This window comes from Pteronotus mesoamericanus, unplaced genomic scaffold (assembly GCF_021234165.1).
Source record: "Pteronotus mesoamericanus isolate MK-2021 breed Mesoamerican mustached bat unplaced genomic scaffold, CSHL_Meso_final scaffold_167, whole genome shotgun sequence".
NCBI lineage: Eukaryota > Metazoa > Chordata > Mammalia > Chiroptera > Mormoopidae > Pteronotus > Pteronotus mesoamericanus.
Window position 1 is genome coordinate 23,200,297 of NW_026555308.1, and position 22,043 is coordinate 23,222,339.

A 22,043-nucleotide genomic window follows, 5' to 3' on the forward strand; every position below is an offset into this window, starting at 1 on the left:
GAGTGTGGAGCGAAGATTGTGGAGCTGGCTAGTAGCTTTGGCTTGGCCTGGAACCCCTGACCTATTTTTTCCCAGCACCCACCTTCCCCAGAGCTGAAGAACCTTGCAACCTTTGTGTTCCCCCAAAAGAAAATGGAAGTAGAGGAGTGACTTAGAGAAAAACAGAGGTGATGAATTGGCAAGCCTTTCCTTTTTCCCTGTGACCCTGGGAAACTGCTCTCCTTCCCTTACAAACAACCTTATCTGAGATGTAGAGACTCCATTGGAAATAGTCTCCCCGTCTTGAAAGCAAGGGAGGGAAACAACATTGAATGTCTTAGATCTGTTTGGATGTGTTCCAGTTTACAAGTTGCTCACCTTCTGCCCTCTTTGGGAGCAGTGGGGAATTGCTGAGATTACCCGTAAACTACCAGTTTGTATTTTCCAGGGACCCATGAACAGCTGGTGAGGGTGCCTGGAGATGCAAATGGAGGCTACATGTTAGTTAACCTGCTTGTCTCTAGGACACATCATCCCCAGAGCTTGGTGCAAGGAGTCTGATGCTTGAGCTTGTTATTGGCCTAGAATTTGCTGACAGTAAGGGGAAGGCAGCGTGAGATTCCTCCCACAATCCCACCTCTGGTTCTGAGTCAGCTCAGCCCCAGGCTGGGTTTTGCCCCTAGCAAAAACCTAACGCTGGGTTTTTTCTTTTCTGCAGGGTAATGAAGCTGGAAGCATAGCCAAACTCAGCCTCTAACTCCTGCTAAGGACCCAATAATCCCTATCTTCACTCTTCAGGCTGAGTTTGGAGATCTAGATACTCACCCGCTGGTCTGGGAGCCAGGAAAACATAGTCTCATGTTTCAATTTCCTCACTGTGAAAGGAATGGATTGAACTGGGAGGTCTCTAGTGGCCCTAACAGGGACTCTAAGATTCTCTGGGCCTGTGCCTTTGATGATACTAGCTTGAGCTGTCTCACCTGGAGGAGCCTTAGGCATCAGCATCAGATTAAAAAGAAAGAGGAAGATGGTGCTCAGGTTTTGAAGCTTGTTTGTAGAGCAAGCACTCTGTGTTTATGTAAGCACTGTTTATGGAATGGAAGCTAATATCATCCCTACACCACCCTTTGGTACCCCTCCCAAGCCTAGATCATGTTCTTGTTTTAAAAAAAAAAAAAAAATCCAACCCAGCCAATATCACCCTCCACAAAGTAGCTTGTCTGTGTGTCCCCTGAGGTTGGTTAATGAGGCTTAATGCAGGTTACTCAAGGGAAGAATTACAGTTGGCTGAAAGAGAGAGGAGGGGGATTTGATTGGTTGATTTGGTTGGTCTGGAGGAGGGAGGTCTGGAAATAAAGACTCATCAGGACTTGGGGAGGGAGCTTCCTCTTTGGCCCTGTTTCTGGTCAGGGAAAAGAGAAAAGCTGGAGGCCAAAGAGGTTCAATATCCACAGGGGATTGACCCAAAAAGGAGACTTTGAGGAATAGAAAGGGCAGGGAAAGCCCTGTGTGGGAGATGGGACAAAGGTTACAGGGACAAATTTTAAAGGGAGGGAAAGGGGAGGATATAGAAGAAGAGGGACTTTATCTCTTGAGGGAAGGAAAACGAGGAGGGGGCATGGGTGATCTTGGTGGATATTTTGTTTGCTGAAGCTCCAATAGAACCCTTTTCAAAACGGTTACCTCACCCTGGAGTGGAGCCAAGTCTCGCTCAGAAGGAAGGAAAGGGCAGTTTTGATGAGCCTGGGAGGATCAGCTTGGAATTTTTTAATGGAGCTGTCCATCTGTCCACTCCTTTGGTTTATGTTTGAATATGTATGTTGGGGGTGAAGGGCACTGGGGCAGCAATATGAAGGAGATCTGGGGTCTACATCCCCCTCCCTTCATCCTGGTACGATAAGTGACAATGGCAGGAAAGGGGGGCTGGCAGTTGAATCCTTCACTTTTCCCAGAAAGCTTCCTGGAGGGGGAGTGGAGATGATGGAAATTTCTTTCTCACGCTGTTCTCAGAGAGGTGGTAGGGCCCTTGGAGAGGCATCTCTCCATTATTTACACCACCCACTTTCCCCCTAGAGTTCTTGGGCTAACTGCGGGGGGAGGGGGACAGAGGCTAGTCTCTGGGGAGATCACAGAGTCCTGAGTTTGTGAATGTTGAGGAGAGTCCTGGTTAAATGGAGCAGGATAGGATTGAGAGTTCTTGGAGCTGGTGGGAGAGGGTAGCTAGAGGCCTTCTATCCCTAGGGTCTGTGTGAAGAGCAGAATAGAAGCAGTGTTTGTGTAGGAAGGGGTTGTGGGGACTGTTTGTATGTAGGGGACCAGATGTGGAAACAGCAGGCTCTGACCCCACGCTGGGTTTTTTCTTTTCTGCAGGGTAATGAAGCTGGAAGCATGGCCACCTCAGAGGCCCCTAAGTCCCAAAAAGAGGCTAAGCCAGATGCAGAGCCACTCTCAGAAAACCTGCCGCAGGAGGCCAGGCCTGGATCAGGGTTTGAGGCTGAGGACAAGCCTCTGGGGGCTGAACCAGGGCCTGAGGCCAAGGCCAAGTTCTTGGGGGCCAAGCCCAGGTCCGGATCTGGGCCTGAGACCAAGGTTGAGTGGCTGGACTTCGTAGTGGCCACAGAAAGGGAGTTTCAGGAGGTACTGGCCATCTCAGGGGGCATCTATGGTGGCCTCGACTATCTTCCTAACCCCTGTTACAGCTGGCTCCAGGACCCCAGCCGCACCACGGTGCGGGCGAAGCGCCGTGGAGGAGTGGTGAGAACTGGGGCCCAAGTGAAAAGGGTGCTTGGATCCTAGGAAGGAGAGGAAGCCAGCCTCTCCCTCAGCCCATGTCACGTTGCTGAGGACATAGAGCAGCCTTTGGAACCAAAGAATAGAGACTTCAAGTCCAAGGGCCCAGCCAGTGAGCATGGGGTGGCGGACATGTAGAACTCTAGGAGAGGAACCAGAGGGACTGGTGAGAACTTCCATATTTGAGGATTTGTTTAGGGAGTTTCTGAGTGCAGGAGCACAAAAAGAGAGGAGCGGGTAAGTGGAGGTAGGCTGGGGGTGGAAGCAGGGAGAGTGGGGGCCAGGACCCCTGAGTAGACTGACCTGTCGCACAAAGAAGGCCTGGTTGTGTTGTGGGAGCAGGACCCCTGAGCGTGGGCTCCCGGGAAGAGCCAAGAGGAAAGAGGCGTGGTAGGTAACTGAGGGCGTGGCAAGCCCCCGGTGGTGGAGCCAAGGAAAAGGGCGTGGCGAGTGGCCAAGGACCTCTTGCACCCTGAATTACGAGCAGCTCAAGAGGTGGAAGCGACCCCAGGGGATGGCCGCTCTGCCAAGTCCGGAATCCAAGACCCAAGTGCTGAGGAGAGCGCCCTGAACCGGCTCCAGGTGTGGCCTGGCGCCAAGAGTGGTGACGAAGGAAAGGGCTCGAAGAAGGGCTCAATGTTTGGGAAAAGGCGAGCCTGTGAGCCGAAAGGGGTGGAGTCGGGGAAGGGCCCCCTAATGGCCTTGGTCCACAGATCGCGCTGGAGATGGTGCACTTGATTGACTCCGGAAGACTGCGCTGGTGGAGGGGCTGCACTGGGCGCCCTGGGAGTGCGGCAAGGGCGTGACCAGACTGCTGCAGCGCTTCTGCTTGCAGCTGGTCAAACGACAGTACCCGGGGCTTAAGGTGGCGCGGCTTGCCCGGGAGGAGCCGCTGCGCCTCCGGGAGCTGAAGAAATGCCTCCTAATCATCAAGCAGGTGAGGACAGAGGGCTCGGCGTCCTCCCCTAGGCCCAGCCACTCACCGGCTTTCTTACTCTGCCGGCTCTACCGAGTGGGGGCGCCCATGAGCCCAGCACTGGGACTCCCAGTCATTACCTTGGCCCTTTTGCCAACGGGAAGTGAAACAACTTCCGACTCCCAGCTGGGAGTCTCTCGGTAAGGACGACTATCATTCCTTACTTCGAGAGCCTGAAGAGCCCAGGAGTCTAGACTTCCGTGATTCAGCCTCCCTTACATCGATCCTGTCTCCCTTCAGGGACCCAAACATCTGAGCCTTTATTCCTTCCCTTCCTCCTCCCTCGTCCAACCAACTCAATTGATCTGCTTTCTCATTTCCACTTCTCTCGGAGACTCTGAGGCCAACACCCCCAGTTCCCTGGATACTTCTCACTGACCCCACCTCTCCTACTCGGAGGCTTTGCCCCTGGTTCATCCTTGCTACCCTTGGGGACCCGGGCTTTCACATATCGCACTTCACTCTGCACCCCTGCAGGGCTCAAGTGGGAGCCCGTGGGTGTGAATGTGAGAGTGAAGATGCCGAGAGGCGCGCTGGGCTCGTCAACCCTCCCGCCGCCAGTCCCGAGCTCATTTGTGTCCCCCGCAGGGTATGGTCAACGCTGCTGGCAGGTCTGGGCACGAGGCTGGCGGTGCTGCGGGCCTCTGGCACCTTCTCACTCCTGCTCACTGAGGCCCTGTCAGAGGCAGACAGTGACTTGACAAGCCTCCTGCTGTCGCCCTCCGTGCAGCGCAACATGCTGTCAGGCGGGACCTTCATCCAGGACTGGAAGCCCTACCAGACTAGCGAGAGCATCCTGTGCCAGCTGGCGGCCAAGGGCCTGGAGTGGCGCATGGACAGCCGCACCTGCCCAGGAGTCATCACACTGTGCACACACCCTTTTCCCTTTCTGCACGGCTGCAATGGCACGTGGTCCTGTCTCCGCATAGATGCCTTTGGCTGTGACTGTGCTCAGATGCAGAGCCAGTTTCTGTGGCATCTCCAACTCCAGGAACCGGGCCTCACCAGCCTCAACGTCATATGTCAGCTCTTCCTGGTGCTCCAATTGTGGTCACAGCTGGCTTTTTTCTGCCAGGCGGGCTTGGGACTTGAGCTGGTCAAGGGTTACACTGAGCCGTATCTGCTGGAGGCGGATGTCTAAGGCCTCTACTATCTGAGAAGCACTTTAGATTCTCCCCCGCCCAACTCTAGATCCCCAGAAATCCCTGCTGCCCTCATTTGCAAGCTCCACCCTCTACCCTGCTGCCTATCGTTATCTGCTCTAAGTCCCTCCTCCCCTGCCCCCCACCTCTCTGCCATCTTGCCTCTAACACCCCCAAACCTGTGCCCATGGCCTGATCTGTATTGCCCAGCTTGGGGGAGCCCTTTGCACTGCTATTGCTCACCCCTTGCCCTTCCCAGCCAAAGAACTGGTTCCTTCACAGGCTTCAGAGCTTTTTCTTGTCCATTGCGTGAGCCTGGGAGTGAACTCTGCCCTTCCTGGCTGTTCCTTTCTGCCTCCTCCTGGAGGGAAGTGGGCAGAAGTGTGTGCAACATCCAGCACCTCTCCTTGTGCACAGCTGCCCGACACATACTTTCCTCCTCCTGCTCCTTCCCAAGCCCTCAGAGCTTGCCCTGTGCTCCCTCACTGCTCTTTTGGCCTGTTGTGCCTTTAGAACTGCGACCTCTCCCTCCTTCTCTCTGTACCCCCATCTTCCTCCTCCCTGGACCTCCCAGCCACTTAGCTCTTCATTGTCTCTTTGTCCCCTTTCCCCATGAGCTCCTTATCACCCATCCTGTGTGCAGTATGGAGAGGGATGCTGTAAATGAAATGGAGTTACAATGCTGTCCCTATTTTGGCCCCCTGTTTATGCTCTGGTGTTGTACCTTTCTGAGCCTGCCCTTCTGATTAGAGTCTCCTCCAAGTTGCACGATGCTCTTATTTCACAGGGCCCCTCCTGATGTCCCCAAAACCAGTGGCAGAACCAGGAGGTTCAGTCTGGAGAGTTGTGTAGTGAATGAAGCACAGTTTCCTCAGCTAGTGTGGGGCTGTCTCCTGATTCTAGCCAGGCTGCATGCTAGTGAGTCTGGCACTCCTACCTCCAGGTTTTTCTGGACAGTCCTCCCTCCTCTTCTTTCTTTTTGGACTTTGACAGTCTTCTATTTAAATGCAAGCAGTAACAGCTGTATTTCCACAGTGCTGTCTTCTATACTGGATCTTCACATCTACTGCAGAGGGAGGAAACAGAGGCCCAGAAAAATCAAAGTGATTTTGCAGTCACTCACAGTAGCTGGGAGCCTTGCAGGGACTAGAACTCAGATGTCCCAAGGCCAACACATGCCTCAGAACCTCACTCTTCGACAGTAGTAACTTGAACTTCTTGTTGGGCAATGGAGACCTGCTAAGGACACATTCACAGCAAACACAGGGTTCGCTGGGATGGAATACAAGATGTGGGCAGAGGAGGGCACCAGAAGCTGGAAAGTGGGCAAAGAGAACCACTGCTGCTTCACCATGGTTCCAGTTCTGGCTTTGCTGATGTGCTCCTCTACCTCCTGTGCCTGGCCATGCTGCCACCCTTCCAGTTTCTTCAACCAAGGCTATGTTGCAATAAAATGAACTCAGCCCACCATCTATGTTTGTTTTACTTCTTAGTGGGGACGCATGAGATGCTTGATCCTTCCCCTTCCCAAGTAGCCTTTATTAGAGAGGATCTCTAAGCCTTGTGGCGATGGGGCTACTGACCTCTGGAGGGGATCTGGGAAAGGCTGCTTGCCCTTGCGCACCCCCACCCCTACGCCAGACAAGCGGCAGAAAGAAGCGATTGCACTAAACCGAGGCGGACAGCAGCGCTCCGCACTGACTAGACGCCGGCCTCACTTTCCCCTGAACCTGGGAGTAGGCTGCTGTCCAATTTCTGTGGATTCTTCCCCCAAGTTCCTCTTGGCATCCAGGATCAGCCTTCCTCAGCCCTGCGATCCAGGCGCCTAACTCCCAGCTCTCTGTTCTCTCGTGACCAGCTTCATTCCCGGGTGGGCACCGCGCAGCATCGGGAGGCGGTGGAGGGAGCCTGGGCGCCGCTTCCCCGGGAACCAAGCTCCGGAGCAGCGAAGACTGCGATCCCGAAAAGTAACACGCGGGGGCGCTAGGACGTGTCCGGACGCGGGCGAGGCAGCGCAAGGTGGTTTCGGTCCGTGTATGTCCATGGGCGTCTTTGTGTGTCTGCGTTTCTGTATATGTGTGTACGAGTAAGGGGATGTCTGGGTAAGATATGTTCGGGACAACGTGGCTGGTGTACCCAAGAATCAGGTACTCCAAGTGTCTTTTTGATGAGGACGATGCTTGATATGTTGCTATGTACGTGTGGATGGGGAGGCAGGGAACTGTGTGTGTGTCGTCGTGTGTGCAAGGCGTAGCCTCTGAGTCCCGGATCCGCCTCTTGGATTTTTGAAGTCACATACCTTTAGGCTGTTTTACCCCCTATCCCATGTAAGAAGAATGAAGGCTCTTTATGCCAATCTCTATTACCCCGGTCACATCTTTAGCATGGGTCTGCGTGACCCTGCTAGGCTAGGTGTGACATTGTTTGTGCAATGGGTGTGTCTCAGAATATCAGTGCAACTCTGAATGATAGTGTGTAGTATGTGTGTGACAGGTGGGTGTTGGGAGGAGGTTGATTCAAGCTTATGGAAGTAAACAGTTTCCTTTTTCTTGTTAGTTTGTGGATATCATCTTTATGGCATGTGTGTTTTTCTTTCTCTGTCTCTCCAGTAGTTGTCTCTCTTTGTGTCTCTCCTCATCTCTGTCTCTTTCTCCCTCTCTCTCTCCCTCTCTCTCACTCTCCCTTTCTTGGTGACTCATCTCTGCGGCTTTGCTCTCCCCCGGCTTCCTGGGTCTCCCCTCCCCCATTCAGGAGTGTGTGGGGGTAAGAAGGAATGGGACTGGGGTAATGAAAATTAGGGTGAGCACCCCCTTCCTATTATTTATAATTCCCAGACATGTCAGTGGCCCCCAGTCCTCTCCCAGTCCCCTTCCCAGGACTCCCCACCCTACTTGACTGGGGTGGCAGAGGTTAGGGCAACAATGCATTCTAATGGGGCCATTTTCAGGGGGGGGCCTCATCACCTTCTTTCTGTTCAAAGTGGAGACCCCTGTCCCTCTCATACAGTGCCCCCCGCCCTGCCTGTCCCCCACCCCCATCGCTGACGCAATGAGAGGCTGCAGAGGTGAGTCACCATTTGGGGGGAAGGGAGGGAAGGGGGACCGTAAGCTTCACGGGAAAGGGGGTGTTGGTGGGGATAGAGGTGGGGGAACAAGCCCCTGCTCACTCTCTCTCCCCCAAACTTCCTCAGTGAAAAGACCCAATGCTCTGCCCCCTCCCCTGGTTTTCCAAACCTTTAGCTTGGATCACTACTCTGCTGGACCCCATCTTCTCCTCCTACTCTACTGGAGAGTGGGGGATTCAGAAACAAAGACAAAGAGAGATAGATTTATACATACAACTCAGAGCAAACACCAGGATCTCCTCTGCATCCACTTCAGTTTTGCCTTTTCCATCTGTCTCTCCATTTCTCTTTCTTTTCTGCCATCTCCCTCTCTCCCTATCTTAGGAACCTATCTCCAGTCCAGCAGGGTATGAAGAGCACAGTACATCTTTGAGAGGTAGAGAGTGTATGAATAAACTGACCCAGGTAGGGAACTGGAAAGGAGAGAAACAGAAACAGACCCAGAGATTCAGAGACTATGCAGATAAGAGGCATCAAGATCCAGACTGGAATCACCAAGCCCGTTGCCATTGGTGCCTGGGGCTTCCATCTTGCTGCCCCCTCACCCACTCCCTGAAGACTGGGACTTTTGGGATGCTAATTTCTGAGGTGTTCCCCTGGGCTTCTGGGCTAGAGTGGAGAAAGGAGTGGGGAGTTGTAGAATGGAGAAATGGGGGAAACACTCTGAAAACAAGGGGCAAGGACTTGAGGGCTGCAAATGAGTAGCTTGGATACTGAGGGTTTATGGCATAGAGATCTAAAGAAAAATGTGACTGTGGGGGAGGGGCAGGAAAGAGCAAAGGCACATAGAAGTCCATGTAACCTCTAACATATACCATCAGGCATGAAATAATCCAGAGAAACAGACAAAAACACATATGTACATGCACACATTATTGACACACCAACCCAGGCACACTTTCCAGACACCAGCAGATGCCCAGGCTGGATACATGCAAAGACTTTTAACTACACAGGCATACTGGCACTCAGAAGGGACCAGAACCCACATACACTCACAGGCATCTGGAAACAGGCAAAAACACAGCCACACAGATTGGAAAAGACTACATATTTAAAATGGAACGCTACCTTGCCCATCTACTCTTGGTTCCCCCCAATTCCCTTTCTTTTTCTTTTTTCCTACGTTTCACTAATCCCTGTACATATATACACACACATGTTCATGCTCACACATGTGTCCACATAGATGAACCCGCATTAACACAGTTTCTCTAAGTGCATCTCCCCTCATCTCACACTTGGTCTCTCAGCCCCATCAGCCTACCAGTCTACCCCTTGGCTTCCTCCCCTCTTTCTCGCTCTTGGATGGCTTCCCTTCCCCCGCTCCAGATGTCAGAGCTGTCTCTCTGATTCATCCTCCTCAGGAAGGTAACGTGACCCCCTCCTCATTCCAATGCTCTCAGTAACCAGGCTGAGAAAAAAAAGGGGGAGGTGGGAAGGCAAAGTAAGAACGAGGGGAGCCTACAGGGACAGGAGGAGATCCTAGATTGTCGCATAGGGGTGGGGGTGAAGTAGTGCAGTGGAGTCTGTTGCCCCCTCCTCTCCCTCTTTTCCTTGGCATTTCCAAAATCACCTTGGCTTTCAATTTTTTCACTCCTTTAGTCTGTTCCCTCTACCTGTTCCAGATTCCCTCCTTCCTTCCTCCCTCTCCTGCTGCCTTCTCTTCTCTCTTTCCTCTCTATTCCTCCCCACCTCTTTCCTCGCAGAGCTTATGGGCTCTCTTCTGGGAAAGTCGAACCACTGATGGAACCGAGAATCTACTGTTGGCTATAGAGGGAAAACACGTGAGTGATTGTGTATGTGTGAGAGAAAGAGAGAGAAATGAGGGTCAGTGCTAAGAAGAGATGAGGAGGGGGTTGAGGACTGGCTCTGACAGTCCGAGCCTTGCGTGTGGCCATGGGCACCCGTGTCCGCAGTTCTTGTGTGTCTGGTGTGTGTCATTTTAACTCCCCCCTTTCTCTGCCCACGCCCCCGCACAGCTCGTTGCCTGCACTGCAGCCCCCCTCCCTCCCCTTCATTCCTGCAGTGGCTGCTCCCCTTGGCTACCTTCCCTCTACCCTGCCCCCTCCCCATTTCCGTCCCCCTCCTCCACCCCCGCCCACGGCTGGTCTCCCTTCACTGGACCCAGCTAGCTGATGGATTGATTCTCTTTGCGCAATCTGTGCGTCATCGTCCACCACCCCCCGGAACCTCTAGCTGTCCAAGCCCCCAGCCCCAACCCCTCAGGCTGGAGATACGGACGAGGGGCATGGTGGCTGTAAGGGGCGATCTCTGACGTTACACGCCCACCCCCACCTCCTGCATCACGTTCAAACCTTCCCTTTAAGCAGTGGAGAGAGCTGGAGTTGAGTCACCCCCCTACCTGCGCAACCCCCTCCCCACCTGGTTGCTCTTGCCCTCCAAACGTCCTTTGGGGGGAAATCAGCAGGAGAAAAAGAAGCTGAAGAGGGATGAGGAGTGGTGGGTTGGAAAGGGGCACAGCGGAGGCGCCAAGAGACGCTACAGAATCAGCTGGACAGAAGGACAGGCACACCTTTTTCTTCAGACATGCACCGACCGTGTACAGACATGACACAGTCACAAACATCCTCAGTCTTTCCCCTTTCTCTTCGGACTTGGACCTTTTCGGTGGAATTACCAAAACCGCAAGGTCTCTCTGCCCCGACCCAGGGCCGGCACCCCGCACCGCGGATCCGCAGACAGCGCCTGCAGGCGCGCAGATCTGTCCCTTCTTTCTCAGGTTCACGCCGTCCTTGGGCGTGTTCCCCATGGATCATGAGGCCGGGGGATGGGGAGTCTGCCCCCACCCCCTGCTTTGGATTATTATCCTCCTCCTTTCCAGTAGGATATCCTGTTGGTGCCCAGTCAGACCTGGGAATGCCCCCATCCTATTCCGTTTCACAACACGGGCTCCCGCCGCTGCAAGTTGCTGGATAACCCACCCTCTTGCCTTCCAGCGCCTCTGTATCCACCTTTCCATTCATTCTCCCATTCATTCATTCATCCTTTTCTCCTCATCCCTCCTTCATTCATTCATAGCCCCCAACTCCGCCCGACTCGGCATTTCATTCATTCGTTCATTCATTCATTCATTCATTCATTCATTCATTTCCCGGGTGCTCCACTAGCTCACGCCCCTTCAGTCGAGGGCCCCAGCGCACAGGCGCAGGCCGGGAGAGCACCGCAACCTCCAATCACTCGGCATTCTCCAGCCTCTAGGTACCCGCCCGCTTCCCCATGAATGAACATTGACGTCAATGGGGCGGGACCACCCCACGTGACACCGCGCGCTCCCCTTTATAAGACAGCAGCGGCGCGGGCGCTGTCCAGCGTGCTGAAGCCGGAGCGAGCAAGCAGCCCGGAGACGCGCGGACCCAGCTGAGTCCAGCCCACTGGACGCCAGACCTTGCCCGTCGCTCGTATCCTAGCCACCTCTTGGAGCCTAGGCGAACGCGTCCAGATCTTCCCCTGTCCCCACCCTGCCTCGACCCTCCTCTTCACCACCTGCGTCGTGACACCAGCTGGTAAATACTCCGCTGTCCGACCCTCTAACCCTGGCAGCAGTGGGCGTGATGGAGGGTTCTTTCTCTTCGCGGGTGGGGGTGTTAAAACCATATCAGGGAGCCACTCGTAAGGGTCTCTGGTAAATGGGGGGAGTTGCTGCTTTTCTCTTGCTGCTGAAGTCGCCCACGCACCATCCAGAGTCCTGTGGGGAGGGAGTAGAGATTTTTCCCTTATCCTCGCGGCTTAGTACGTGGGCGCTGGCAATGAGATGGCTCAGAGAAGGGGGAGAGGAGGCTCCGTGGGTGCGAGGGTTTTGGGCATTCTCCCATTTACACGACTCCAGAGATCTTCCTAATTTGTGCCTAAACATCCCTCTCCTGGGTAAGATTATAGGGATTGGGGAAGCCCTGATTTTCTGATTAAAGATGGGGGAAGGGAATATAGAGTCAGAAAGTGAAAAATTCTTATAGAAATCCTCCCCCCTCCTTTGCCCTCTTTTATTTTTCAGTCTCAGACAGTCTCTTGGTCATGAAATCGCTCAGGTTGCCGGCTTTCTCCCTCTTCTGCTTCCTTCTACTGCTTAAGGGGCTGGGAGGAGCGCCCCCCGGGCGCCCTGAGGCGAAGTCACCTCCTCTCAGCTCTGAGCATAAAGAGCCGGTAGCTGGGGACGCAATACCCTGGCCAAAGGATGGTCCCGCTCCAGAGGTCCGAGCCGCTCGAAATTCGGAGCCGCAGGACGACGGAGAGCTTTTCCAGGGGGTGGATCCCCGGGCGCTGGCCGCGGTGCTGCTACAGACACTCGATCGCCCGGCCTCGCCCCCGGCGCCAGGCGGCTCCCCGCGGGGGCCAGAGGAAGAAGCAGAAGAAGCCCTGCTAACCGAGACCGTGCGAAGCCAGACCCACAGCCTCCAAGCGCCAGAGACCCAAGCACCCGCGGCCCCGCCTCTCTCTCAGACTCAGGAGAATGGTCCCGATGCGGGCGACCCCTCCGAGGAGCTCGAGGCGCTAGCTTCTCTGCTCCAGGAACTGAGAGATTTCAGTCCGAGCAGCGCCAAGCGCCAGCAGGAGACCGCAGCAGCAGAGACGGAAACTCGCACCCACACGCTGACCCGAGTCAACCTGGAGAGCCCGGGGCCGGAGCGTGTGTGGCGCGCTTCCTGGGGAGAGTTCCAGGCGCGCGTCCCGGAGAGGGCGCCCCTGCTGCCCCCGGCTCCTCAACAATTCCAGGCTCATATACCCGAGAGTCGCCCCCTTCCCGAAGCCCACCAGTTCGGGGGAAAAGTGCCCTCCCCCAAAACACACCTAGGCGAGGCTTTGGCACCCCTGTCGAAGGCGTACCAAGGCCTGGGCGCCCCCTTCCCCAAGGTGCGCCGGCCGGAGAGCTCACTTCTGAGCGGCTCCGAGGCGGGGGAACGCCTTCTACAGCAAGGGCTAGCTCAGGTAGAGGCAGGGCGGCGGCAGGCCGAGGCCACCCGGCAGGCCGCGGCGCAAGAAGAGCGGCTGGCGGACCTTGCCTCGGACCTGCTGCTCCAGTATTTGCTGCAGGGCGGGGCCCGGCAACACGGCCTGGGGGGTCGGGGGCTGCAGCAAGAGAAGGAGCTGGAGAGCGAGAGGGAGGAGGCGGAGCAGGAGAGACGCGGCGGTGAGGGGAGGGTGGGGGAAGAGGACGAGGAGGCAGCGGAGGCGGAGGCGGAGGCGGAGGAGGCGGAGAGGGCGCGGCAGAACGCGTTACTGTTCGCTGAGGAGGACGGGGAAGCCGGAGCCGAGGACAAGCGCTCCCAGGAGGAGACGCCTGGTCACCATCGGAAGGACGCTGAGGGGGCAGAGGAGGGCGGGGAGGAGGAGGACGACGACGACGAAGAGATGGACCCACAGACGATCGATAGCCTCATTGAGCTGTCCACCAAACTCCACCTGCCAGCGGACGACGTGGTCAGCATCATCGAAGAGGTTGAGGAGAAGCGGAAGCGGAAGAAGAACGCCCCTCCGGAACCTGTGCCGCCCCCACGGGTTGCCCCCGCCCCCACCCACGTCCGCTCCCCTCAATCCCCGCCCCCCGCCCCCGCCCCCGCTCGAGAAGAGCTGCCAGATTGGAACGAGGTGCTCCCGCCGTGGGATCGGGAGGAGGATGAGGTGTTTCCCCCGGGGCCCTACCACCCTTCTTCCAACTACATCCGGCCTCGGACGCTGCACCCCCCCGCTGCCTCGCGCCGCCGCCACTACCACCACGCCCTGCCACCTTCGCGCCACTATCCTGGCGGCGAGGCCCAAGCAAGGCGAGCGCAGGAGGAGGCGGAGGCGGAGGAGCGCCGGCTGCAGGAGCAGGAGGAGTTGGAGAATTACATAGAGCACGTGCTGCTCCAACGTCCGTGACAGGCCCCGCCCCCGAGCGCCAACGCGGCGCGCGCAGTCACCCCCCTCCGTGTCTCTCCAGTCCCTCTTGGGTGTTTGCATGCGTCCTGACCCTGCCCTCGGGCCTCCCCCCCCCGCCCCCGCCCCTCGTCCTCACCCCGCTGGGCTGTGCGGGGACCTGTCAAGACCTCTTCCGGCGCCCAAAGCCCGAACTCCCCAAACTCACGGGTATTCCAGGGCCAGCCCAGGAGGGCGGGTGGTTTGTGCCAGCTCTCCCCTCACGGGGAGCTGCCCCTATTTAGTCTCCTAGTTCCACTCGTGTCTGTCTCCTGCCCTTTCGGCCTTCCACAAGCCTCTCCACCCTCTCTTGATCTCTGTGAATTTACCCGTTCTTTCCCTTCTCTCTTGTAAATACCCCTCACGGAGGAAATAGTTTTGCTAAGAAATAAAAGTGACTATTTTATTAGGACTTTGTTCTCGGTTCTTCACCCGTCCCCTTGGGCCTGCGCGGTCCCTCCCAAGGGGCGGTGAGGGAAACGCCAGCCACATTACCCACCGTCTCCTGCTCAAAAGCAAGGGTTAAGTGGCACCCACTTTATAGTGTATTTGGAGATAGTATAGGCTCACATCCATTTGGAACCCCCACATTCCATTTCCAGTTTGGGGGTGGTGGTGGTGAAGTCATGGGTTCCCAGGCCTGGCAGAAAGATGCAAAGTACACAAGGAGCCACGGCCCTGGGCTACATAGGAAGCTCTTCTCTCCCTGACCCTGAGGCCACACAGGCAGTGCTGGTGGCTCCCCACAGCCCCTATTCCACCTCACCATCCGGCCTCCCATAACTGTTCCCTAAATACCCTGGTCCTACATACTTCACAAGAAATATGGGGTTTGGGGACAGCAGCCACATAAACCACCTGGTTTTGGCCACTTCCCAACCCTTTCTAAGCATGGGTGCTGATATAGATGCTTGAACTCCTGAGTCTCCTTCCCAAATATAACTAAACCAGGCAAATGAAATCTTCCACGAAGAAATCTTGAAGTACAGGACATTCAGTTAAATTTGCATTTCAAAGAAACAATGGGTGTTTGCATAGGATACACTTAACTTTAAAAATTACTCTTATCATACAAACTGAACTGGGTATCTATCCCTTTTTTTAAAAAAAAAATTTTGGCCCTAACCCTGGCAACCCCAACTCCCGGGAAGAGTCCAATGTGGCGTTCCCTTCCCCTCCTGACTGATCCCAGCAGCCCTGCCTTCCCTCACAGATCCTCAGGCAGGCTAAGTCCAGAAATGTGTTTCCTTTTATTTCAGATGAAAGGAAATAGTCAGCCGCTTCCCCACCCCACCCTCTTAGGTCCTGCCTCACCCCGAACCTGGAGTGAAGAGGGACAGGGCCCAGTCTCCCATGAAGCCTGCCCTTCCCCCAACCCTCCCTCCCTCAAAGTGGCATGGTTAGAAAAAAAATTAACTGCGTTGTTCCTCCCACAGCACTGAACAGAGGCCCTACTGCAGCCAAGGAAGGGAAAAGGGCAGATGAGGGGAAAGGACGACCCACTCACTACAGATGCCCCCTTCCCAGGCAGAAAGGCTGCCCTCGTTGGCTGCAGGGGGGATGGAGGTAGGTTATGGGGCAGGGAGAAGAGAAGAGCCCTGAAAACCTTACCCTTTAACCTGACATATTTATATATTTACAGTTATAAGGGAGGGAAGTTTGGAGTAATAGATCTTCAAAGGCAGGGAATGAAAGCCAAATAGCACCCCCATCTTGGGTCTTGGTCATATTTTCTGCCTCCTAGCTCCCAAAACCTTCAGTAGGAAAAGGGAAAGAGGAGGTAGGGGGTGAAGGGAGGGACTGTTTGAGGGTCCTGAGCCTACAGCTCACTCCAAAAGAAGGCGAGGCAGCAGAGGAGGGGCAGCTGAGTCCCACCCAGGAAAGGGCTGCTTGTGGCTTGTGCCCTGCCTCTCCACCAGCTCCCCACGTTTCCATGCGGCCAAGGCGGGGGCTATGCCAGACCCATCTCCTCCAACACACTGCGCGGCGACTCATCCTCCTAAGGCAGAGACAAACAGGGTGACGCAGAGACACCAGGAGAGGCAGACAGGGAATGAGGGAGGTGGGTGGGCAAGACAACAGCATCACAAAGACAGAGGCAGAGTGGGGGAAGCACACAGAGAAACAGGGAGGAGAGAGAGAAGCCAATGTGAACCCAAGGCAGAACAGCTGGGGAACCCTCCAAGGGAGTTCCCCAGCCTCCTAGGACCACCTCCCAGAGCCAACTGTGACAAGGAGAAGGGTCTGGGTTGAGTCCACCGCCACCCAGAGAACCCAAAGCCAGGTTGGTGAGCAGGAGGCTCAGCCTTAGTATCTGAGGGGAAGGGGGGTGAAGCTGGGGCTGCGCAACGGGAAACATTTTCTGAGGACTGGGGATAGCAGATGGTTGGGTCCATTTTTTCAGGGGTAGAGAGGAGTAAAAGGCTGGCATCAGGTCCCTGAGGTAAGGTGAACCAGACTGCAGAGAGATGAGTCATTAGGGTCTGAGCAGAGCACTAGTAACAGGTGTGTGCATGTGTATCAGGGTGCATATGTGCTACAGTACATGTACATGCACATGCACACACGTGTGTAAGGGAACCTGTACCAGTGAGGTGACAAGTTCAATTCTGCTCTTTATCCTACTGCAGAGATGAGGCCCCTATCTCACCCCCTCCTCAGAGCCAGCTCAGGCCAGCTTGCTTGTCACTGCAGATTCCGGTGACTCATCTTCCTGCACCAAGTCTCAGCAGTGGCACAGCAGAGAGGGGGCAAGCAGTAATGGGGTGAGGGCAGGGGTGCTTGATAGCAAGGTGAACCAATAGCTAGATGTTCTCTACCCCAACCCCAAATCCCTACAGTCCTTTGCTTCTGAGAAGCAGAGGCTCATTTTCAGTGTATATAAAAAAGAGGGGGGGGGGGATTATCTACTATGTGCTCTCTCTCTCCAATTCTTTGAGCAACCCTTAAATGCTCAGATAAGCAAGGGACAAAGGAGATTCAGCTGAGGCGAGACACTTTGCGTCTTGTGGAAAGGAGGGGAGAATTGACACGGGGTGGGGGGCTGTCTACCACCCCCACCTTCCATCCCAGGCAATCAGGGCTTGAGGACAAGCTGGCCAACTGGGCGTGGGGGCCAGACGCCACAGGGAGGCGGGGCCCCTTGGAGGCGGTGGCGGGAAGAGGGCAGCTGTGGCTGGCAGGCAGGGTGTCCAGGGGAGGGACGGCACCTTCTACCATGATACTCTTCCTTCTCCTCACTGTTCTGGGCCCATACCTCCTGCAGCAGATCAGCCTGCTCAATAGCCTTTAGCACACTCTTCTTGGAGGTGTCCTGGACATCACCCCCCATCAAAAACTCATCCAAGATGAAGTAGGCCTTCTCAAAATTAAAGATGATGTCCAGCTCACACACCTAAGAGGAGGGGGGGGGAAAGGCAGAGTTGAGTGATGAAGTGCGTTCCCACCCAACCTGTTCCACCTCCTTTCTCATTATGGCTACCTGTCTTCTTCATGACTACTCTTCCCACCTTGGGTTCTTGCCCCAGGTCTATGCTCTCCCAACCCCTAGGCCCTCAGACGTGGTTCAGGTTTTCCTTCTCCTTTTCCTGCCTCTTTCTGTGATCATAAAATATAAGTTACCCTTGACTGAAGCTCTTGTTGCCCCCCCACCCCCAAATCTGTGACATTGTTTCCACCAGCATCTGGGCTAGCCTCCTTCCCTAGGATTGTGGGACAGGGAAGGAGTTAAGATCAGGAACTACTGATAAAGTCTAAATAGGGCTTCTGTCCTTTTGTGAGAAGTCTGAGTTGAGTGCTAGATGAATTTATTCTGATCCCCAGTCTCTTCCTTCAGCTGATTAAGGGGCATGGCTAGGTTTACGGCTTAAAGAGGGAGATTACTTACCATTTACACTGCTCCAACTTCAACTCTCCCAAGTACCCCAGGGCAGAATAGAAAGGCCCCACAGTTTGGAGGAAACAGAAGATTGCCAAGTATGGAAACAGGGGAGGGTGGGGAGACTTACGCTGCCAAAGTATTTGTCCAAGAGCTCCACATATCGGTGGATCAGTTCCAGAGTGATGAGTTCATTGTCTTGGCCCTCAATGGCGCAGCAGAAGTAGAGGCTGGCATATCTGCGGACAGGGGCACATGAGAGGTAGCTGGGAAGGCTACTGAGCATGCTCCAGGACCAGGCATTCAGCTCAAACCTCTCATTTTCCCTCATTCCCACCTCAGAGTCTATGCGGCTACTAGACACACGTGGCTTGGTCTCAGGATATACAAAGAATAACTCACTCAGTCTCTTGGTGCCTCTCACAAACAGGCAAATACCAAACTCCTCTTGCTCTCTGACCTGTTTAGTTTGACTCAGCAAAAACCTGAGCCAAGTAATTCACCTGCTCAGAAAAGGAACTGGAAAGGGTGTATGTGTATGTGTTGGGAAAAGTGGCACAGGATTTTTTAACAAGATTTTATTTATTTTCAGAGAGAGGGGAAGGGCAGAAGAGAGGGGAAGAAACATCAATGTGAGAGAGAAACATCGATCTGTTGCTTCGTGTATGGCCCTGACCAGGAACTGAACCTACAACCCAGGCAAGTGCCGTGACCAGGAACCGAATCGGTGACCTTTCACTTTGCAGGATGATGCCTAACCAACTGGGCCATACCCGTCAGGGCAGCACAGGATTTATGACTATTGAATGAGAGAGCAAGGGATGTGTGTAATGGGCAAGATAGAGCCTTTGGGATAGAGGTATGTGCATGAAGTAGGTATGAGGTAAGAGCAAAAGTAAGTGGGAAACAAGAATTTCTTCAAGGTTAGTTTGGAAAGCAAAGAAAGCTGTTCATCACTGCCCTTCAGATGTCCTTAGGTCCCAGTTTTCCCTGACCTATGGACTATTTATTACTTAGCCATTCAAACCCATTGCCAGGCGCCAATTAAGCAGGATCCAGGCGGGTCTGAAAGTAGGTGGGGAGTCACCTCTTATAGACAACTTTGAGGTCCCTCCACTCCAGGAAGCTGCACATCTTGGGCTTGCGAGCCAGAACAACCTGCATAAGCTCCCGAACCATCTTCTTTCTCTCCTTGTCTGATGTGGCCAGGTACCATTTTTGCAGCCTCAGCTTTCCCTGCCGGCTGAACAGCAGCATGAAGCGCATCTAGTGGGAGGAGAGGCAGAGCAGAGGGTCAGAGTCTTGATTCTCTGAGTTTCTTTCCACCATAAACACACAGCCCCAAACTCATCTCATCGAACTCTTCTCCACTAACAGTTTCTACTTCCTTTAAAGAATCAGCCCTTGCTGTCGACTCTGGGTGTTTCGTCAGCTGGTGGCTTTCCTTTTGGGGATGTCATAGCTTCTGAATATGTCATCTGGGTTCAAATTCTGACTTTACTAGTTGAGTAATTTGCTTTGGACAATTACTTTATGTCTCTGAGCCTCCATTTCCTGGTCTATAAAACAGAGATATTAAAAGTATCTACCTTACAGAGGTAGGAGGGTTTAAATGAGTTGATATAGGCAACAGTGCCTGGCACATGGTACATACTGTAACACATTAGATATAACTATTATTTTCCCCCCAACCTCCTGTTTCCTAACAGTTTCCTTCAGGTAAGTAAAATGCCTAGCACAGTGACAATCGGCCCATTGCTGATGTCAGAGATGTCTGCTTTCTTCCATGCTCCTTCTATCCACCACCACTCTGAACTTAGGTATTTTGTCCCTGGAGAAGCTGCTTCAATTCTCCACCCCATCCTAGTAGCCATCTGCTTTTGAAGATCTCCCTAACACACTGCCCTCCTGCGCCAGTCCTATGCCCAGGGGTATTCTTCATCTTAGCACATGGTATTGAGAACCATCCCCCTGCCCCCAAATCCCACCCTCCTCTATCCTCAGCCATCCAGGCATTTGGCCATTGATATTTCTCTCTTCTTCCTTTCAGGGTGCCTCCTGCTACATGCCCACTCATTCCCAGACACCACGGGACCAATTTCCCTTTCAGTTCTTTAGTTAGTACATGGCCATCCAGGACGGCTCTCCTAGGGAATGTTTATGGAACAGGGCTCAAACAGGGTAGATTAGGGAGGGATGCAGAGCATTCCCTACCAGGTGTGCCCCCAGGTACTCAGTTGCAGGAGGTCCAGGCCATATCCTGGAGTTATTGCTTTCTCCCTGCAGCTCTCCTCTCCTCGGACGTTACCAGGGCTGGAATCCTTGGGTGTGTGAAACAGTACTAGTTTAGTACTGTTTAGTAGGTTAAAGATTAAAATTACAGAGTTTTTGTTTGTTTGTTTATTTTTGTTTTGTTTTGGTGGTGAGGAAGGGGAAGCGCCGCTAGCACAGTGGGAAGGCAACAGAGGGGCGCAAGGGAGCCTTGGCACGACTAAGATAGGGGTGGAGGAACGAGCAGGAAGACGGAAGGCCTGGGTTCCGGAAAGAGAATGGGGTGGGGAGCCGAGCGCGAAGAGCATGGGAGCCGGGGTTAAAAGCCTCGGTCCTCAAGAGCAAGATCTCGGGCCCACTTGCCTTCCCACCTCACCAAACCTCTAGGAGAGCCGGGCGATAAACCGAAGCAGGATGTCCGCTCCTCGGACCCGGAAACTCTACCCTCCCATACAGTCCTAACTCCGCGGGCCACCGCTCCTATCAGGGCTGCGCGGGGACGGAGTGTGACCCGCGCCCCCGCTGCCTCCTTCCGCCAACAGGCCCTCGTGCCCCTATTCCTCGGGCGACTTCCCTGCGGCAGTGGTCGGGACCCCTCGGATCGCGACCCGTGCGCTTCCCGTGGCTCAGGACAGTCCCACTGACACCTCAATCAGCCCTCTCTCGCCCCACTCATGCGCCCTCTCCCCGCCCCTTCACCCTAAAGCCACTTCCAGCTTCTCTTCCTTCCGCTCGCCCACCCAGGAAAGTGAGGTTCTCTCAGAACCGGAGGAAGAAAGAGCGGCTCCCACAGAGGCCGGCCCCCAAGGACCCCCGCAGGTACAACCCTCGTCCCTCGGTTCCCCCTCCCCTCCCTCTTCGCACAAGCCTACCATCCTGCAGCCTCCGTCTTGGCACGTCCCTCTTCGGCCACCGTAGGCGCCAGCTCCACTCCCTTTCTTATCCTTTCTTCTCCTCCTCCCCCTCGGCTTGAAGCCCCGCCCCGCCCCTTCACGTAGAGTACTGCGCAGGCGCCAACGCTGCGGGGCGCGTGGGCAGGGATGGAGGCGGAGAAGTGGAAGTCATGGCAACCAGGTCTTTCACTTGAGCTTTCAGCAGCGCCGTCGTCATGGTAACAAGGCTGTCCTGTGGGCTGGTTGGAGGATGGGGGAGAAAGACAATGAGGTCCTCGCGCTTTAGAACCTTGGAAGGAAAAGGCGGGAAAACGGGTGCAAGGTGGATGGGAGGATCTTTGGAGTTTGTGAGGAAGAAGGGAGGATTAATGGAGGGACGTGGACAATTGAAAGGGAGCAGGGTAGGAACTGGAGTTGTAGAGAAAGAGGAATGACAGACGAGGAAGACCGGAAGACAAAGGGTGGTGGGGCAGAAATGAGTATAGATATCTACTGAGAACCAGCAACACCCTCTTGTTTTTGTATTTTTAAATCGAATTTATTGGAGTGACACTGGTTAATAAAATCATACAGTGTTCAGGTGTACAATTCTATAATATGTACATCATCTGCCCCGGCTGGTGTGGCTCAGTGGATTGAGTGCTGGCCTGCAAACCAAAGGGTAGCCGGTTTGATTCCCAGTCAGGGCACATGCCTGGGTTGCTGGCCAGGTCCCTGGTGGGGGGCGTGCAAGAGGCAACCACACTCTGATGTTTATCTCCCTTCCTTTCTCCCTCCTTTCCCCTCTGTCTAAAAATAAAAAATAAATATGTACATTTTCTGTATATTGTATGTTCATCTGTATATTATGTGTTCACCACCCCATTTGGATGGAAGGAAACCCCAAGTCAAGTCTCCTTCCATCACCATTTCTCCCCATACCCTCTTTTACCTCCACCCACCCCCTTTCCCTTTGGTAATCACCATGCTGTTGTCTGTGTCTAGGAGAATTTTTTTGTTTTTACTTAATCCCTTCACTTTTTTCACCCAGCTCTGCAACTCCCCTCCCCTCTGACCGTATGTTCTCTATGAGTCT

At 54.4% G+C, this 22,043-nt stretch overlaps 3 protein-coding genes across 4 annotated transcripts; 2 read left to right on the forward strand and 1 right to left on the reverse strand.

Moving 5' to 3' along the window:
- Positions 1-460: 460 nt before the first annotated feature.
- Positions 461-5,512, forward strand: NAT16 (N-acetyltransferase 16 (putative)). Its single transcript, XM_054589284.1, is given in 6 exon segments — positions 461-483; positions 2,367-2,448; positions 2,518-2,733; positions 3,483-3,516; positions 3,519-3,706; positions 4,314-5,512. Coding segments are annotated over 6 exon segments (1,116 nt in total). The 3' UTR covers positions 4,887-5,512.
- A 5,910-nt stretch (positions 5,513-11,422) lies between these two features.
- VGF (VGF nerve growth factor inducible) lies at positions 11,423-13,891 on the forward strand. Its single transcript, XM_054589285.1, has 2 exons — positions 11,423-11,538; positions 12,027-13,891. Exon 2 carries the CDS (start codon positions 12,047-12,049, stop codon positions 13,889-13,891), a length of 1,845 nt encoding a protein of 614 aa, XP_054445260.1. The 5' UTR covers positions 11,423-11,538; positions 12,027-12,046.
- A 1,291-nt stretch (positions 13,892-15,182) lies between these two features.
- On the reverse strand, positions 15,183-21,048 carry AP1S1 (adaptor related protein complex 1 subunit sigma 1). Of its 2 annotated transcripts, none has more exons than XM_054589287.1 (5): positions 20,019-20,122; positions 18,892-19,070; positions 17,935-18,043; positions 17,184-17,321; positions 15,183-15,926 (listed from the first exon to the last, which is right to left on the reverse strand). In XM_054589287.1, exons 2-5 carry the CDS (start codon positions 19,068-19,070, stop codon positions 15,879-15,881), a joined length of 474 nt encoding a protein of 157 aa, XP_054445262.1. In that variant the 5' UTR covers positions 20,019-20,122; the 3' UTR covers positions 15,183-15,878. The 2 variants fall into 2 exon arrangements, with proteins under 2 accessions (XP_054445262.1, XP_054445261.1); XM_054589286.1 differs by lacking the exon at positions 20,019-20,122 and adding an exon at positions 20,948-21,048 and having other exon boundaries at positions 15,184-15,926.
- Between the last annotated feature and the right edge of the window lie 995 nt (positions 21,049-22,043).

Coding starts and splice junctions, on each gene's coding strand:
- VGF (XM_054589285.1), top strand. CDS start 12,047: ATGAAATCGCTCAGGTTGCCGGCTTTCTCCCTCTTCTGCTTCCTTCTA.
- AP1S1 (XM_054589286.1), bottom strand. Junction 18,044..18,891: donor CTCAAAGTTGTCTATAAGAG/GTGACTCCCCAC, acceptor CCCTGTCCGCAG/ATATGCCAGCCTCTACTTCT. Junction 17,322..17,934: donor TGGACAAATACTTTGGCAGC/GTAAGTCTCCCC, acceptor CCCTCCTCTTAG/GTGTGTGAGCTGGACATCAT.